Below are 19,558 nucleotides of genomic sequence, written 5' to 3' on the forward strand. Positions count from 1 at the left end.
ATCAGCATTACAACTTTGAAAATCAGTCTTGGTTGTGTGATGGGAGACTGTTCTGGGCCGAATCCGTCAGCCAGCACAACTCCGTAACTGCTAGAGAGAGCTGAAAGACGGATCAGATGCAGATTTGGTCCAAAGTCAGAAAACGGATGTGAGCTATAAACAGATGTAAAGGCTTTAATGCGGATCCGGCCCAAAGGTAATTGCTATTTGGGATCTCAGTGAATTGCGACCACCCATTTCTTCTTCTTACATAAATCTGAAGGAAAACCATGAAAACTTAAAAATAGTTGCCTTTGTTTATTTGATATATATTAGGACACACAGCAGTGACACTTCAGTGAGGCCTCAGCCACTGCTGACAAGTAAACCGGAAGAAACGATACACAAAATGAGTCGTTTCAAACCATTTCCAGGTCATTAGTGCAAAAACCCCTATTGCTCCATCTTGTTTGAAACTGCACTACCCAAATTAGCATTAGCTGCTAATGCTTGGCTAGTGACTAAAAGGCCAGAACAAAGCAGTGAGACCACTCTGAACCTGGCTTGGGTGGGCTAATTGGTGTTGCTAGTGTAGCAGAACAAAGAAATCAATAGGTGTTAAAAAGTTTGTCTAAGAACTGAGTTTTAGATGAAAGGAACGGGGTTGTGGTCACGAACTGATCAGTGAAGCAGCATTTATGAATGGTTTGTAAATCTGATAAAGCTGTGACTCAAGGCCTGATCTGGTTGTGTGATTAAGCATAAGATGAATGTTTAATCATCCCAGTGGGAAACAGGTGACATGCAGATGCACAGAAAAAAGAAAATATGTTATACATATACATGAAGTTTATGCAGAGGGATTTGTGCTTTTTATGTGAACTGACAGATACACATAACAACAAACAAACACGCACAAAAAATGAGTAGTCTCATGAATTTATCCTGACAATGCACATACATTTGCACACACAAACACAAACACAAAGATGTGAATAAATAATGGGAGGCTGTGGCTCTGTTGGTAGAGCGGGTTGTCCAGTGACCAAAGAGTTGGCGGTTCGAATCCTGGCTCCGACTGTCCATATGTCGAAGTGTCCTTGGGCAAGACACTGAACCCTAACTTGCTCCCAGTAGGGTCTGGCAGCGCCTTGCATGACAGCAGCCGCCTACTGGTGTGTGAATGGGTGAATGTGAGGCTTTGTAAAGCACTTTGGGCACCATGAAGGCGTAGAAAATGTGCTATATAACTTCAGACCATTTACAAATAGACACACAAACAGACTTAATATAATCTTACTTGGCACTCTGTTGATGGCTTTGAGGGGACGAAGAACCCGCACAGTTCGAATGGCCGATAAGTTGATGTTTTGCAGGTCTAGCGAGTACTCCACCATCCTGGGCACAGAAACAGAGAAACAAAAAAATCCAAAAAGAGAAGAATTATTCACTATTAGCCTTTCTATAACCGGTGTTACAAGCTACCAGTTCCAAATATTTCCCCCACTGTACAAAAAGACCTCTGCTCCTGTTTCAACCCAAGTAATAATCCTCTGATGTGGCCTCACCTGTCCCCTGTCAGGGCTGTGTGAGGCTCAACAGAATGACAAATGTACTGCACAGAGTAGCATAAGAGTCGAGATAAAGTGGTGGGGGAATAAAGTGACAAAGCATCAACATGGGTGAATAACATGAAAGAGAGGTGAGCAAGAAAAAGATTGGGGCAAAAAGAGGGATTCATTCTATTCTAAGTGTTGCCTGCAGGATGTTGTGGCTCAGTCAGAGCTGGCATCTGTTAGCAAGTCATTTCCACAGCATGGCTAAGCTGTTTGTGCCCCCAAACCCAAACCACTTTCACAGGAGAATGGTCACGGTTGGTCTGTGTATGTGGGTTTGAGTGTGTCAAAGCGCTGTATCGTATGTCAGAATGTAGCCTACCGCACTTAGACAGCAAGACGGCGATGATTAACAAAAAGATAATTCAAGTTAGTGAATAAGCTTTTACTGTATATCCACATTAGATGACAAGGGAGCAAATGGATTTGTGTGCTTTTATGTGCAAATAGTGTACATTGTATAATGTGAGTTGGTGTGGCTGTGCAATTGTGTGTATAAAATTGATGTGCCTGAGGCTATAACAGTGTTGGGACAGCATGATATCAACAACAGCACCAACACCACAAGTTAATAGCACCCAAAGCACATCCACTGGCTTTGACAATACAAGCCAAAATCACTGTCTCTCACACTGAAAGACTTATGAGCCATGTCATTTTCAATAATGTGATAGTTTGTTGATCCCACAGGGAAGCTCTTTCTACTTGCCCTTCACTGCAGCGTACAGTCATCAATAAAGTAGCAGCCTAGCTCAGAACACTACAGGGTTACTTATTTTAAGTTTCTTCAGCACATTTATATACAGCATCTAAATAAGAACAAAACTTTACGGCCAGTTTGAAAGAAGAAAAAGGACAAGATTACAAATTTATGTTAACTGAGTCTTGCTTTGAAACAGCAACAGAATAATATTTGTTTTCTTAAAATAGAATAGAATAGAATAGAATACCTTTATTGTCACTATACACATGTACAATGAGATTTAAAAAGCAGCTCCTTCAGTGCAAACATATACAGGGTGTCCCATAAGTCTCCATACACAGGAAAAATAAACGTTTCTTGACATAAACCATTTTTATTTATATAATATGCTCTATATGACTGCAATTTGGTCGGGAACACATTTCAATTCGTGTCCTCCGCCTGCTGAAGAACTATAAAGAAGAAATATAAAGAAATACATGTTAGAACCATATATGTATGGAATGTATTATGTCTCCTATGTATGGAGACTTATGGGACACCCTGTACATAGGATAAACAGCATAAAAATGATAGATTTCAATAATAAACTAGAAAAGCACTCAGAGAGTGCAGACCTCCACCAAGGCAGATCAGCCCCCCCCCCACACACACACACACACACACACACACACACACACGACCACCTAAATGTAATCATTTGTTCCTTGTGCCAGAATCAACATTTCCTGAAAATTTCATCCAAATCCATCCATAACTTTTTGAGTTATCTTACTGACAGACAAACAAACAGACAGACAGACAAACCCCGATGAAAACATAACCTCTGCTGTTTCACTTGGTGGAGGTAATAAACGTGTGTATCCTAAGATAAATTAAAATAAGTTTTATATATATAGTATGAAATATTAAAAATTGCACAGTATTGTGGTCAGAATGATGTTGCACAGAAAGTAGTAAATATTGGTTGCACAGTAGGTGGTTGAGAGGTAGTCTGGGGGGTTGGACTGAGAAGTCAGTGCATGTGAGTGCAGAATGGTGATAGCTTTTGGAAAGAAACTGTTCTTCTTCAATCTCATGAGTTCCAAAATCAAGAGAAGGGATTTTAGTGAAAATGCAGGCACGCTGCAGACCAATAAGCTCTTTCTGGTGTAAGTGCAGAAAAGTCAAGCTGCAGTGAAAATGAAAATGTCACAGCACAGACACAGGAACCACGGTTGCTTTGGGGCCAGGCTTTTGCGGCTGGGCATAGTGATGTTATTACAACCTGCCTCAAACATAATAGTGTCTGTGGCAGCTCTAATGATTTGATATTGAGCAGCGGAGAGGCTAAACAGAAAGCTAAAAAGTCAAAAGGGAGTTTTGAAACAATTAAACACACCCGCTCCTCTCTGAATGCAATTAAAGGCACAAATCCTATGTTGTTTGGCTATGATACAACATGAGGGACAAACAATTAGTTAGATTACAACCATAAAGCACAAACCATTGCACGGACAAAAAGGAAAAAGGTGTGTGCAACATTTCCTCATACCTATGTGACAGAATAGGTGGACAGGCAGTGGGATAGGCTGCACAGAAGGGCAGATGTGAGCAGCAACAATACAAATAATATAAAATATGACTGATAATATTGAAACTGACTTTAAAATTGTGAGATTTAGGTGCAAAAATGACTGGTTAAGACTGACAAAGTCTCTGGTTAGGGAGGAAATACTACAGATGATGCTAATGGTAAGAATAAAGTAACTGAGTTTGCTTTCAGTTTAAAGGTATTGCTTGTAGCACTGATGTTAACTCCACAAATGTAATAAACCGCCAACGTAATAAAAATTTGCTGCTTTTAATGTAATAATCCCACAAATGTAATAACTTTCCCACAAACGTAATAACAACTGCCTACCACAAACATAATACCTCATTTCCTCATTTATTATGCTTGTGGGACAGTAAAAATCTTCAGTTTCCAAAACTGTAATAATTTCCCACAAATGTAATATATTAGTACATCACACATTTAAGTAATGCATGCATGAATATTCATTCATCTTTCTTTTTCTTCCCATTTATTCTTGCCCTTTGGATACTTGCCTTTTTAGAATGATCAAATGTTGCAGATATACCACATGGTACAAATTCCAGATTATTAGGTGATTAATTATAAATACAAGTGGAGGAACAAAACAGAATGGGCAAAAATGTTGTAAAGGTTTAATTATAAAAGCTTCAGTATGAACTGGATATAATTTATTCCCATTAAGTATAATAGAAGCCTGTGTTTGAACCATGTAAATAGAATGTCTGGATAAGATTATGATAATAATAGAGGTAGAAGCACACTGTAGGAAAATGAGGTATTATGTTTGTGGTAGGGGACTGTTATTACATTTGTGGGATTATTACATTAAAAGCTGCACATTTTTATTACATTTGTGGTTTATTACATTTGTGGGGTTAACACAGTGTTTTTCAACCTTCGGGTTGGGACCCCACATGGGGTCACCTGAAATTTCTAGTAATTGATAAAAAAAAAAAAATAAATAAAAACATACTCTCTCATAGCTCTTTCATAATTCATAGTTTGAGTTATTGTTTGTTCAGTATTAATTGTCAGCCTTTTAAATCCAAGCTGGACTGACTGTACATATCCTGACCAAGGAAAATAAAATTCCCACTTTGTGCAGTAATCTACACCTGGCTTTTCTGCCTCCATCCATAATAATATACATTATATAAGCTAAACATCATCTAAAATTAACATTTATTTGCAACATAGTACAGCAAACTATTACATGATCAAAACCAAATTAATTTAGCAAAAAAAAAAAAGTCTCCGTTTTGAATGTCTGGAGTCGCCACAAATTTGTGATGTTAAAATGGGGTCATGGCCAAAAAAGGTTGGGAACCACTGGGTTAACAACTGATATTCCAAACTCTCAAAAGCAGGGGAAGAGATTTACCAGAACACACTGAGGCTGACTAAAACTACCAACGAATCAATGCTACATATCAACAGACTGTATCACTCACTGAATAAAGTATACAGCTCATTGTTTACACACACCTGTATTATGGTATCATCAAGTTTTCCTCTTTAAACTAAATCTCATAGCCGCTTATGTCAGCAGTTGATCAAAAATAATACTGTGTCTTAAAATCTAAATGTGCTGCAACAGCTGATAGTTTACATTATAGCTCTGTTAGCTTAACTCTGTTTTTAGACTGAAAACAGCCACAGAATCACCTCCATTTTCTATGCAGTTTGTGTCGTCAGTACCTGCACTATAGATCTGTTTGGAATCGTCCAAACAAGTTCAGAACTGTCAAAGTCTAGTCTGAACTTCGGATCAGCAAACGACAACTTTAATAAGGATATTTATGTCACACAATAACTTTATACCAGGGATCTCAAACTCATTTTCTAACAGGGGCCACATTCAGCCCAATTTGATCTCAAGTGGGCCAGACCAGTAAAATAATAATATATTAAGCTATAAATAGACAACTCCATTTTTCCCCCTTTGTTTTAGTGTAAAACAACCCCATTAAATTTTGAAATTACTTACTTTTATAAACTATCCTAACAAAAAAGATGTGAATAACCTGAAAAAAATGTAATTTCTTAAGAAAAATAAGTGCAATTTTAACAATATTCTGCCTCAGCTTATCATTTCTACATGTGCATTATGGATCAGATCTACAAAGACACTAAACACTTAGTAACAGGCAGAACATTGTTAAAATCCTGCTTAATTTTCTTTAGACATTTCAGGTTGTTCATATTTGTTCAGGTTATTCACATTTTATTGTTACAGCATAGTTTGTAAATGTAAATATTTTCATAATTTAATGTTATTTTTTGCACTAAAACAAAGCAAAAAATTTAAGTTGCTATTTCCACATTTTTTGCTTAATTCAAGATTTTTTGCTAAATTTGAGATTTTCTTTTGGCTTAATTGAAGATTTTTTTTTTGTTTAATTCAAGATTTTTTCCTTAATTCAAGCTACATTTTTTTTTTTTTTTGCTTAATTCAATTCAAGACTGTGGAATTTTTGCACTTTGCAAAACCATCCCACGGGCCAGATTGGAACCTTTGGCGGCCGCATTTGGCCCCCGGGCCACATGTTTAAGACCCCTGCTTTCCACCTTCATACACTTCACAATCAAGAAGAAAGACAAGAACAAAATGCTGCAATTTCAGCATCAAACACTTTCATTTAGAGCAACAACAGTGCCTCTAGCTTTTATCACTTTGTCACTTTCTTTGACATTAATAGTTGTTTCTTAATGGTTCTCATTCCATTTTGTAACTTTCTGACACTACTGCCTCTATACTGCATATCTGACTGTTTTCAAGTAGAAATACTATATATAGCTCCTATAAAAAAAGGACATAAGCACCAGCCTTCTATGTTATTATTACATCATATTTATTATATAATACATATTATAGATGCACTTATCCACATAATGACACCTTTAAAAAATCGACCAGTAGTCTGTTTTTTCTGATATCAGGCTGGTTTTGTAAGTGATCCAATTGTATTCGGAGGACAGACAGTAGAAAACAACGTGAAAGAAAAAAAGAACAGATCAGAGATGAGCCTTGGTGTGCGTTGTACAGAAGTGTCTCCTCCTGTACACATCAATCAGACCGTTGCGCTTGGGAGAGTAATTAGTGGACTGCCGCAAGCCTCCGTTTTATGACTGCTCTCTCTTTTTCACACATTTTTTTCGCTTGTTAAGCCTTCCTCTCATTCATACTTTTTGCGTATGCATGTTTAGATCCATACGAAATGTGGAGGTTTAAGGGACACCGAGGACAAACCTGCAGGGACAAGCTGAACAGAAACAGGCACCTACAATGTATGCACACTTAGTGAAAGTTGTGTATGAGGAAAGAAGTTTTTCTGCCTAATTTACATACAACAACCTTATCTTTGTCAGTTGATGTTTTTCCGACACAACATCAACTGTGAGAATTCATGAAAATGCTGATCTTTTCTTGAACTCTCTGACACCCAAAAACTTACACAGTGCCTTTTTGATTTATTTCGTTCCCAGTCTTGCCCAGAGTGAGAAAATGCGGCATTGTATTATTTTCAACTTATCTGAGGCATATAAATATGGAAAGCAATGCTGACTTTCTGGGGGAAAAAAAAAAAAAAAAAACAGAGTCGTGCTACCATCCAAGAAGACATGCTGCTTTTTTTTTTTTTTTTTCTTGTTATTATTGAAGATGCAAGACAGGCCGGGGAAATTAAGTCTCAGTGTCATGGATTAAGCTAAAAATCAAATACACAGTACACAAAATAAAGCAGATTTCAGGGGGAACTTTAAGTTTTGGAGGACTGTAAGTAAAAGTATAAAACCCTCTTTAGAGCCTGTCAGGGGAAAAAAAAAAAAAAAACCAACTTGGTCCGTAGTGGGTCTGAAGAGGGGATGACAAGTGAAGCTGCTCATCCAAGCATGTCAAAAATGAAAGAAAGTGAAAGAGGAATAAGGAGAGTGAGAAAATGAGGTGGTGCTCATGGGTAACAGACGTGCAGCTCATAGCAAAACTGTCGGATGTGATTTGGCCTGGCATGCCTGGCACTGCCCTCCGCAATTAGCCTCGACGCTAATCTAATGGATGCTGCCAAGAGGAAACGGAGGCTGAGGCGTTCTCACAAGCGCACAGACAAAACAGAGACGCGTACACAGATTAAACAAACTCAAAAGGCGTAAGTTGACAGACTGTAATCTCTGTGTGTGTAATTCTGCACCGCACACACACACACACACACACATACACAAACATAGAAACATATCCAAACGTACAAACTCAGAGCATCCGTTGGGGATAAAGTGATTCAGCTCAAATGAAGATGAATGTCCCTCTATGTCGCTTGCTAAGTCTATTGGTCTACCTTTTCTTTGTGTGCTATTATACCAAGCGCTCACCCTATCCATCTCTCCTTCACACAAAACAAACACACTATATGTTTTCATTCACCTCAGGGACTACACACATTTGCAGAAAGACAAAACAAAGCAAGCCTTAACCCCTTAAATGTAATTATTAAGACTGTGGTGGAAAACTACATTCATTTTACTTCACTTTAGGTGTGTTGTGATTTTATTTGTCACATATTTACCCATTTAGGATGTGTGTTTCCTAATGTATAGACGTGTTACAAGAACAAACAAAACCTACACAAATTTATATATATTTTTTGTTGGTTTATTTAATAGGGACCATGCATATTCATGAACATTGTTGTATAAGAAATACACCCATGTAAATATGCCAGAATTAGTAAAAATAACTACTTTTCATCTGCAGTCCCTAGGCAGGTGACAGAACAAGACATAAAAAAAACACTGATACATCACTTGTTCGCTATAAATTAAAAATTTGAAAAAATACACGTAATGATGACATAGACATCATCAAAACAAAGAAACAAACAAATAAAGAAAGAAAAAAAAAAATAGACAAAGGATGATCACAGCAGCATTAGCCTATTTATTCACCTGTATACTTACAATTTAACAGAGAAAGTGTACGGGTGATGACATTTATTTATTTATTACATGCAAAGACACAAAATAAAACAAAACAAAGCAAATTAACACAAAAACAAAGTAACATTTAAATGAACAGAATCTATCTTCAAGTACGTGCAGGTCTGAATTTTGCATGGTCGATAAGGAGTAGGAAGAAGTATCAATTTATTTAATCCGACCCCTCAGCCCCTCAAATGTATGCCAATTAAAAGTGAGTGCATTTCTGTTTTTCTAGGAGCCGCTTTTTTTTTTTTAAAGTGAGTTTTAAAGGCGTTGTATGTTGGACACTCTCTTATTGGGAGGGGCAGGCTATTCCAGAGTTTACCTCCGACTATTGACAGTATATTTTGGCCAACAGTGGTGCGTCTGAAAGGTATCACACAGTTCCATTTCCAGAGGCCTGTGTACAGGGTGGGGAAGCAAAATTTACAAAATTTTAAGGCAGGGATTGAAAGACAGTGTATGACCAATTAGTTTATTGAAAGTCATGAGAATTTATTTGCCACAAGAAAATGTACATGATAGAAAATGTTTTTATTCAATGTGTCCTCCTTCTTTCTCAATAACTGCCTTCACACACTTCCTGAAACTTGCGCAAGTGTTCCTCAAATATTCGGGTGACAACTTCTCCCATTCTTCTTTAATAGTATCTTCCAGACTTTCTCGTAATAGTTTTGCTCATAGTCATTCTCTTCTTTACATTATAAACAGTCTTTATGGACACTCCAACTATTTTTGAAATCTCCTTTGGTGTGACGAGTGCATTCAGCAAATCACACACTCTTTGACGTTTGCTTTCCTGATTACTCATATGGGCAAAAGTTTCTGAAAAGGTATGGATAATAGTGTTAGGTATGATTATGACATCAATATATGTTTGGTTTCAAAACAATTGACGTAGTGCCTGCTGAGAAAAAACAACTAAATGTTCATTGTAAATTTTGCTTCCCCACCCTGTACTACCTCTGGTTTCAAGTCTTTCAAGCCTTTTCAGGCATGTAAATGAAACTATTGTGCAGTTTTTTTGTCTAAGATTGTTATGATTGTTGATATTTGTATTATTATGCATGTTTTGCTTGTTCGCATGTATGTTAAATTTCATTGCATGTTCGGAATAAATCACTAAATCACTAAGTCTTTAGAAGAAGCCACGCAGTGGGGGAGGGGCATGGTTATGTAACACTTCATATTAAAATTTTTACAATTCTCAAAACTTTGAAGTTTATGTTTTTCTAGTATATCACAGTGATGAAATGACAATACCTTTTTATCAAAAGTTTTATAGTTTTCTTAAGGCACAGGTGTCAAACATGCGGCCCGGGGGCCAAATCCGGCCCGCCAAAGGGTCCACTCCGGCCCTTGGGATGAATTTGTGAAATGTAAAAATTACACTAAGATATTAACAATCCTTTTAGTTCAGGTTCCACAGTCAGACCAGTTCAATCTCAAGTGGGTCAAACCAGTAAAATACTATCATAATAATCTATAAATATTCACAAATCCAAATTTTTCTCTTTGTAAATGTAAATATTTTCATACATTTACACTAAAACTAAGTATAATTTCACAAAAAAATGTGAATAACCTGAACAAATATGAACAACCTGAAATGTTTTTAAGAAAAGTAAGTACAATTTCAACAATATTCTGCCTGATATTAAATGTTTTGTGTATTTGTAGTGATCTGTAAGTTATAATGAACGTGTGAAAATGATGAACTGAAGCATAATATTGTTAAAATTACACTTATTTTTTCAGTTTGTTCATGTTATTCACATTGTTTGAAAGGATAGTTTGTAGATGTAGACATTTTCATTGCTGAATTTGACTTTTTTCACTCTAAAACATAAAGAAAATTTTGGAGTTGACATTATTTATATATTATTATGTTATTATTTTACTGGTCCGGCCCACTTCAGATCAAATTTAGCTGAATGTGGCCCCCTGAACTAAAATGAGTTTGACACCCCTGTCTTTAGGACAGATTCAGTGCTTTTAAGTGTAGTCATGCCAGTTAGTGACCAGTTTATAAAACAATACTCAATGTGTGAGAAGATCATAGTGTATAAGAACAGCTTGGCAGCGTTTTCTGTCTTTCAAAAGCACTTTTGCATTTTTTATTTCCCTTATGTCTATTTTTATTGCTTCATTACTGTATTTTTTCTTGTCAGTTTTCCAAACACATTCTTACTTCCAATCTAGACATATGTTAATGCACAAAAAACAAAATAAAACATTTGTGCCATCTATTCCCTGCTAAGTGATGAATAGAATTCCAGTACTAAAGGACCTCACATTTCTGTCTTTACCCAAGTGAATACGCTTCACTGTAGCAGAATGCAGCATGCCCACTCTACTTTGTTACTGAAGTGTCTGTGGCAGTTTACCAGATATTGTTTCCTTATGGTTTAATTCTCACAGGACAGCCCACACAAGCCCTGTGTCTTGTTACAGTTTTGCATGTAAAATGAGTCTGCTGGTTAAAAAAAAAAAAAAAAAAAAAATTCTCCACAGCTCTGTTTGACAATGAATATGTGATTTCTTTGCAGTCACATTTTTTGAGTGTATTGCAGCCTGAATGTTGAAGCAGGTTCAGTAAAATTTGCATGATTTATTTTAACATCATAATTTTAACATCACAAATTTCTGGCGACCTCAGACATTCAAAATTGAGACTTTTTTGTTTTTTTGCTAAAATTAATTGGCTTTTGATCATGTAATAGTTTGCTATACTACGCTGCAAATAAATGTTAATTTTAGATGACATTTAGCCTATATAATGTATATTATTATGGACGGAGGCAGAAAAGCCAGGTGTAGATTACTGCACAAAGTGAGAATTTGATTTTCCTTGGTCAGGATATGTACAGTCAGTCCAGCTTGGATTTACAAGGCTGACAATTAATACTGAACAAACACTAACTCAAACTATGAATTATGAAAGAGCTGCAGCATCTGAAACTGACCACAATGAACATTTGAAAGATAAACAGTACCACAGTGCTTTCAGTTTCTGTGATTGTCTCTATCAACTCACCATATATTGTTTTTTCCATTATTTATTTTTTTTAATTAATTGCAAGAAATTCCAGGTGACCCCATTTGAATTCCAGGTGACCCCAAGGTTGAAAAATGCTGATTTAACCCATAAAGACCCAAACATCCAACGGTGACTAAAAGCATCTACTGATCTAAAATGTTTAATATTTGTTGATCCACTAATCCTATCAATACATGTAAATAATTGATGTAAAATACAGTTTGTCATCTTTTCATAGTCATCAGATATGACCCACGGGGCCATCAGAGGCCCTGTGGAAACACTGTCATCTTCTACAACACTGATTCACCAGTAAAACCCATGGGGTTGGATCAATGACAGTGGATGGAGACACTTGACTTAGGCTCAGTTAATTATATATTTTGCTGAAAAAGTCACTCTTTCTTCAGTTTTCTCTGTTTTGATATAATAACCTTTGAGTTTACATCAACATCCTAATTAAATATAGGGAATTAAATATAGGAAAATACATGATTTTATAGTAAAACATACAAAATACAAGGATAGTATTATCAGAAAGGTTAAATAGAGAGAAAAATTCATTTAGGAACTGCCACAAATGTAACACTGGGTCTTTATGGGTTAAATATGTCTTTGTAGGTGGTTCAAACACTTAGAGTTGGATCTGTATATATTTGGACGGGACCCAAATGTAATTGTGCTTCTTTACACCAACACAGTGGATCTGAAATGAAGCAATCAATATGTGATTGAAGTGTGGACTTTCGGCTTTAATTCAAGGGGTTTTATAAAAAACATTCTGTTAACAGTTTCAAAATTACAACCACTTAACACAACACCCCTCCATTTTCAGGAGCTGTGAAGTAATTGGACAAACTGTGATTGTTATAAATATATGGACAGTTTTTAATACTGCAATGAAAATCCAACAGCAACGTGCAAATGACTGGTAAAACTCAACAACAGGAAAGTCAGATTAGAATTTGCTGGAAAACATCTACTGTGGAGTTCTGGAAAAAGGTTCTCTGCGAAGATAGTAAATGGACTGAACTTGGACTGCTGCCATAGAAGGCATGGCCTGGCCCTACTGGGAGTGATTTAGGGTTCAGTGTCTTGCCCAAGGACACTTTGACATGTGGACAGTTGGAGCCAGGATTCAAACCGCTGACCCTTAGGCCATTGGACGACCTGCTCTACCAACTGAGCCACAGCCGCCACAGATAAAGCAAAGATGAACTTGTACCAGAATGATGATGACAAAAAAGTCTGAAGAAGAAAAGGAACATTTCATGATCCAAAGCCGACCACGTCATGTGTCCAACAAGAAGGACAGTGTTATGACATGGGGTCACTAGTCACTTTTCCATTGACCCTGAAATTGTGCAAGTATAACTTGAGCAAAAAAATGTATCTAATGGAAAAAAACGACAATTTTGCCCAGACTCTTGTTTTTCGGTGAAAAGTTTTTGCGCTGACAAGAGGTAGTTTTTCAGGCGTAGCACAATTGGTATATCACGCAAAACTGCAGTGGAAAGACCTTTTCTGCAACTAGAGACACGTGAATAAAAAAAAAAAAGGGATGTTAACGGATGTTACAACAAGTGAAGAAGCAGAGTTTAAAAGAAACATGTTGCGGTATGTGGGGACACACCAGGAAACCCAATCATTTTTTTATTTAGTACGGGATAGAGGGATAATAATAATAATAATAATAATAATAATAATAATAATAATAATAATAATAATAATAATAATGAATATATCTGTAAATCAACACGATATTTACATTCGTCGGCATGTTTATAGAATGACTTCTCGTGTCATCTCGCGATAATAAATAAACAAATCATCAAATTCGTGATTTAATGGAAAAAACGACATTTTGGGGCGGCCATGGTTCAGAAGGTAGAGCGAGTCATCCAATAATTTAATGGTGGTTCGAATCCCGCTCTGTCCTAGTCATGTGCCGTTGTGTCCTTGGGCAAGACGCTTCACCCTCCTTGTCTCCAGTGTCACTCACACTGGTGTTTGAATGTGTGTGAATGTTTGGTGGTGGTCGAAGGGGCTGTTTGGTGCAAAATGGCAGCCACGTTTCTGTCAGGATTAAAAATCTATCTATCTATCTATCTATCTATCTATCTATCTATCTATCTATCTATCTATCTATCTATCTATCTATCTATCTATCTATCTATCTATCTATCTATCTATCTATCTATCTGTTTTACTAAATATCGGTAAAGTTTTGTGCACATGTCCAATGGAAAAGCCACTACTGCTGTTTATTGATGATGATGCAAAGAACAGGGTGAATTCTAAAGTATACAGGAGTGTCCTCTCTGCTCAGATTCTACTACAGATATTAAAAACTGATAGAACGGAGCCTCACATTGCACATGGATAGTGACAGAGACAAAGAAATGAGATGTTCTGCAGTGTCCAAATCAAATCTTAATCTAATCGAGCTGCTTTTTAGTTAATGAAGACTCCACTGAGGGCGCAAAGACCCCAAAACCGGCAGCGACCGAGGGCAGCTGTGGTAAAGGCCTAGAAAACTGTTTCCAGGAATGAAACTCAGCATTTGGTGATACCCATGGGTTCCAGACTTCAGGCAGAATTTGATCCAAGCATTAAAATCAATTCTTATATTTATAATGATCTCAAATTGTCCAATGAATTCTGAAAATGGAGGGAATCTGCTTAAAATGGTTGGAATTCCTAAATAGTTAATACAATATTTTTTGTCAAACCCCTTGAATTAAAGTCCACACTTCAGTCACATCTTGATTCCTTCCTTTCATATCCACTGTGGCGGTGTACACACACTGCAAAAATCAAAATCTTACCAAGTGTATTTTTTAAATTTCTAGTCAAAATATCTCATCACACTTAAAATAAGACGTAATCACCTAAAGAGTAACTTTTCATCAATGGATCAGATACATCATGCTGAACATAAAGTTAGAAAAAATTAGGTGCACCCTAAATAACTCTATCAATAAATTTTACAAAATATGGGAGCTTCTTTTACACTGCATGAATATGTTGTCTGGCCTGGAACTTTAAAAACATTTTAGGTGTTTATATTGTTATTGACCTGTTTTTTTGTTTTTTGTTTTTTAATTTTCTTTCCTCCTTGAACAGTACCAAAATGCACTGTCTTGGCTGTCTTTATGCCTGTCTTGTTTGTATTGCCTTTTTTTTTTTTTTTTTTTTTTTCCTTGGGTTCTGTTTGTTTGTCATGTCCGGTGTCAATCTCTGTATCATGAGTACATTGCTTGAAGTTATGGATATTATGCTTGTTAAATGAAAGTCCTGTAAATGTTTAAAAGTTCTATAAATAAAGTTTAAAAAAAAAAAAAAAAAAAGTAACTTTTCAGTGATATAAGAACTTATTTTTAGACAATAGATCTTGAAAATCTTATTTCAAGAAAACTTACCAAGATAATTTTCACTTAATCCATTGGCAGATTTTTTGCTTAATTCAAGAATTTTTTGCTTAATTTAAGTAAAAAAAAAATCTGCCAATGGAACAAGTGAAAATTATCTTGGTAAGATTTCTTGAAATAAGATTTTCAAGATCTAATGTCTAAAAAGAAGTTATTACATCCCACTGAAAAGTTACTCTTTATTTGATTATGTCTTATTTTAAGTGCAATGAGATATTTTGACTAGAAATGAGAAAAATACATTTGGTAAGATTTTGATTTTTGCAGTGCAGGTAAATCTACAAAATTTGTGTTATCATCCAAATTCTTGCAGATCTGGTTGTACAGTCGCGGAAAAAATTTTTAGACCATCAAAAGTCATCAAAAACAATATTTATACAATCAAGTACTAACTCCTGCGTGTATCATGTGACTAAAACAGACAGAAAAGAAAACATGGAATGCCTAAAAGCACTGTTTTTGTCAGTACAATGCCATAGATTTTGATGCAAGAACTGAAGTAATTTTGATTTTTATCAAGAAAACATGGAAAATGGCTAGATATCAGCTCTGAAATTAAACTCTTATGAGATATTTTTGTTGTTATCATTATATTTGCCCAAACACATGTACCTTTAGTTGTACCAGGCATTAAAATGAACCAGAAACTGAAGAAAACAAAGGTGGTCTAATATTTTTTTTCCGCGACTGTATATGAAGCACAAAAGAAGTATTAATTTTACTGACATGGGATAAATCGATTTGACTTGGTTACTTTTGACTTTTTTACTTGTGTAGTTTGTTTACTGTTTGTGCGGAAATATAAAAAAAAAAAAAGGTTGTAAGTCACATGGACTGACAGGTTGTTTATTCATTAGACAGCTTTGGGGACCTGTCATCCTGCATCATCAGCGCTACACAGACTTGTAAAAAAGAAAATATGAAAATGTCTGGACTGACTGAAAATCATGCTGCACTCAACTGCACTTGATAGCTTTATTACTCCTCTTGCAGATGGTAATAGAAGCTCAGAAAACTGACAGAAAGTTACTGTAAGCAATATGTCAGCTGAAGACTGGAATACTAGGGACTTCCACAGACACACACAGCGGGGAAAGAAGTCGTGGAGAGCAACACGGCCGGGTAAACAGCCGCCCGGATTGCTGTATCAGTTGGGTAAATTTGTCTTGTCGAGCTTTTCATTCCATACAAATCAGTTATCAAACAATCCTATGACTGCCGGTATGAGCTGAGCAGATCACAGAGAAAAGCAGCGGAATTAGCCTGCAAATAAAGCCTGACCCAGATCTTCCAAATTCTTGGTACAGATTTTCATGTGACATCTTTGTTGCAAACCAAAATGAACTGAACTAATTGGGTGCACGTAACCCCGATTTTATCTAAAACAAACAAAATAGCATATGAAAGCAGTCGTTATCAAAGAGAAATATGATTATTGATGCTTTCAAATGGGGTCGTGTTTGTTGTTTTGATGAGAAGCATCCATATGAATGACCGCCCACTGTGGAATTTTTTTTTTTTTTTTTTTTTTTTAAATTCAGAATTCATGAATTTTGATGTTTTCACTGACATTTACAGAAACATTTGTCATATTGTAATTTTATTGTAATTACCTCCGCCAAGGAGGTTATGTTTTTGTTGGCGTTGGTTTGTCTGTTTGTGTGCAAGATAACTCAAAAAGTTATGGACAGATTTGGATGAAAATTTCAGGAAATGTTAATACTGGCACAAGGAACAAATGATTAAATTTTGGTGGTGACTGGGGGTGGGGGGGCACAGGGTCTGCGCTCTCCAAGTGCTTTTCCAGAAAAGACAGCGCAGAACTCCACCAAGGCCCCACCCCCCACCCCTGATCACCACCAAAATTTAATAATTTGTTCCTTGTGCCAGTATCAACATTTCCTGAAATTTTAATCCAAATCCATCCGTAACTTTCTGAGTTATCTTGCACACAGACAGACAGACAGACAGACAAACATCGGGGGGGGGGTACTGATCTGCCTTGGCGGAGGTCTGTGCTCTCAGAGTGCTTCTAGTTTATAATATAACTAAACTTCCACCTAAAAACGCTTCATCTTTATGTTGCCATGTTAACATTGACGCAGTTCATCTTACACCTTGAACATGACTAAACTTCCTTGTAAGAAATCAAAATGGGTTTTTTTTGGGGGTTTTTTGGCCTGTTGTCCACATGCAAATGCAATTTTAGGCTGGAAAAACTAAAGTTTTTAAAAACCAAAGTCAAGATTTGTCTGATTGTGTACATGCGTGGACAGGGAATATGGACAGAACAGAAAACAATGACATCACGCTTCATTTTTCTCATCTCTATTATTACTTTGTGTAATGAAGCTGCACCTGAAACATCAAATTCTGGTGTATAAATCAGTGTATGACCTACAGTAGACAAAGGCCAGCATGAATACTGGCATACAGACAAATCCACATCACCATCACCTGCTCTGGCTGCTAGAAGGATCAGTCATTGGTACATGTTTATATACAGTCACAGAAAAAATTATTAGACCACCCTTGTTTTTTTCAATTTCTTGTTCATTATAATGCCTGGTACAACTAAAGATACATTTGTTTGGACAAATATAATGATAACAACAAAAATATCTCATAAGAGTTTAATTTCAGAGCTGATTTCTAGCCATTTTCCATGGTTTTCTTAGTAATAACCAAAATCACTTCAGTTCTTACACCAGTATCTATGGCATTGTACTGACAAAAACAGTGCTTTTAGGCATTCCATGTTTTCTTTTCTGTCTGTTTTAGTCACATGATACACACAGGAGTTAGTACTTGATTGCATTACCTTTTTTTTTTTGATGAATTTTGATGGTCTTATAATTTTTTCCGCGACTGTATAAGGCAATACTTGGTCTCTTGCCCATCAACATTTATACATTAATTAAGAAGAGAAATTCTGACATTTATTCTCTCTGTACAAATGATCACATATTGCTTTCTGTTCCATTCGCCTGTGCAGAAATGGGTCAAAGGGCTTTTGTTCATTCTGTACCTTATGCCTGGAATCATCTAAAGTTAATTTCTTTATCTGAGAGTTATTGAGGCCGACTCCATAACTTGCACTTGTTTTTTTCTTAATCTGCTTGTAAATGTTATTCATACTAACTGATTATTGTCAAATGTGTTTGTTATCTGCGTTTTAACTGTGTAATCCTGTAACTGTCTGTTGTATTTGCTGTTGCCTATCTTAGTTAGGACTCCCTTGTAAAAGAGGTGCTTAATTTCAGTGGGGTATTTCCTGATTAAAAAAAGGTAAAAACAAGCAAACCAAAAAAAAAAAAAAAACATGTGGTGCCAGGCACAACAAACCCCGCCCCTCACATGTATTGTTGCTTATTTTGGCATGGATCCAACTGATGTCATCATGTCTATGCATGTGCTGATGTCAGCATATCAATTGCCTCTTTATATGGGCCAAGTTTGAAGTAAATTGAAACAAAATTGATGTTTTAACAAACATCTGAAATTTCACCCATTATAAGTAAATGGGACAAAAAAAAGATTTAAAAAAATTCATAAAAATTTGAAACTTTTACCTACTATTCCCAAAAGGTAATCAGATCAACTCTGGGTCACTGGCAATCTATAAACCCAATTTGGTATGAATTGAACTTAACCTGACTTTATAACTGAACATGCTGTTGCTGCTTCACCTCCATAACAGATTAAAGCCTCTGTGTGTGCAACATCCAGTACTATCCACAGTGTCCACACTTTTAAGCTTAACAAGTGTTTCTACTAGTTTGAAGTCATTTTTGTGCTGTCATGTGGACAGAGATATTTTGATAAATAGAGATGAAAATAGAGGGAAATATCTGTTAACTAGAAAAGCACTCAGAGAGCGCAGACCTCCGCCAAGGCAGATCAGCCCCCCCCCACATCACCGCCAAAATTTAATCATTTTTTCCTTGTGTCAGAATCAACATTTCCTGAAAATTTCATCCAAACCCCCCCCCCCCCCCCCCCCCACTTGATCACCACCAAAATTTAATCATTTATTCCTTGTGCCAGTATCAACCTTTCCTGAAAATTTCATCCAAATCCATCCATAACTTTTTGAGTTATCTTGCTAACAATCACAGACAGACACACAAACCCCCTTGAAAACACAAGAAAAGCACTCGGAGAGCGCAGACCTCTGTCAAGACAGATCCCGCCCCCCACCCCCCCGATCATCACCAAAATGTAATCATTTCTTCCTTT

At 36.4% G+C, this 19,558-nt stretch overlaps 1 protein-coding gene across 1 annotated transcript in view; it reads right to left on the bottom strand.

The window, feature by feature from the left end:
- Window positions 1-19,558, bottom strand: part of cacna1ia (calcium voltage-gated channel subunit alpha1 Ia) — a 237,764-nt gene that overhangs the window by 99,354 nt on the left and 118,852 nt on the right. The window contains exon 4 of the mRNA XM_030141341.1: window positions 1,280-1,377. Within this exon, the coding sequence (XP_029997201.1) occupies window positions 1,280-1,377 (98 nt within the window). The remainder of the gene's footprint in view (window positions 1-1,279; window positions 1,378-19,558) is intronic.

Source organism: Sphaeramia orbicularis, chromosome 8, assembly GCF_902148855.1.
Source record: "Sphaeramia orbicularis chromosome 8, fSphaOr1.1, whole genome shotgun sequence".
Lineage (NCBI taxonomy): Eukaryota > Metazoa > Chordata > Actinopteri > Kurtiformes > Apogonidae > Sphaeramia > Sphaeramia orbicularis.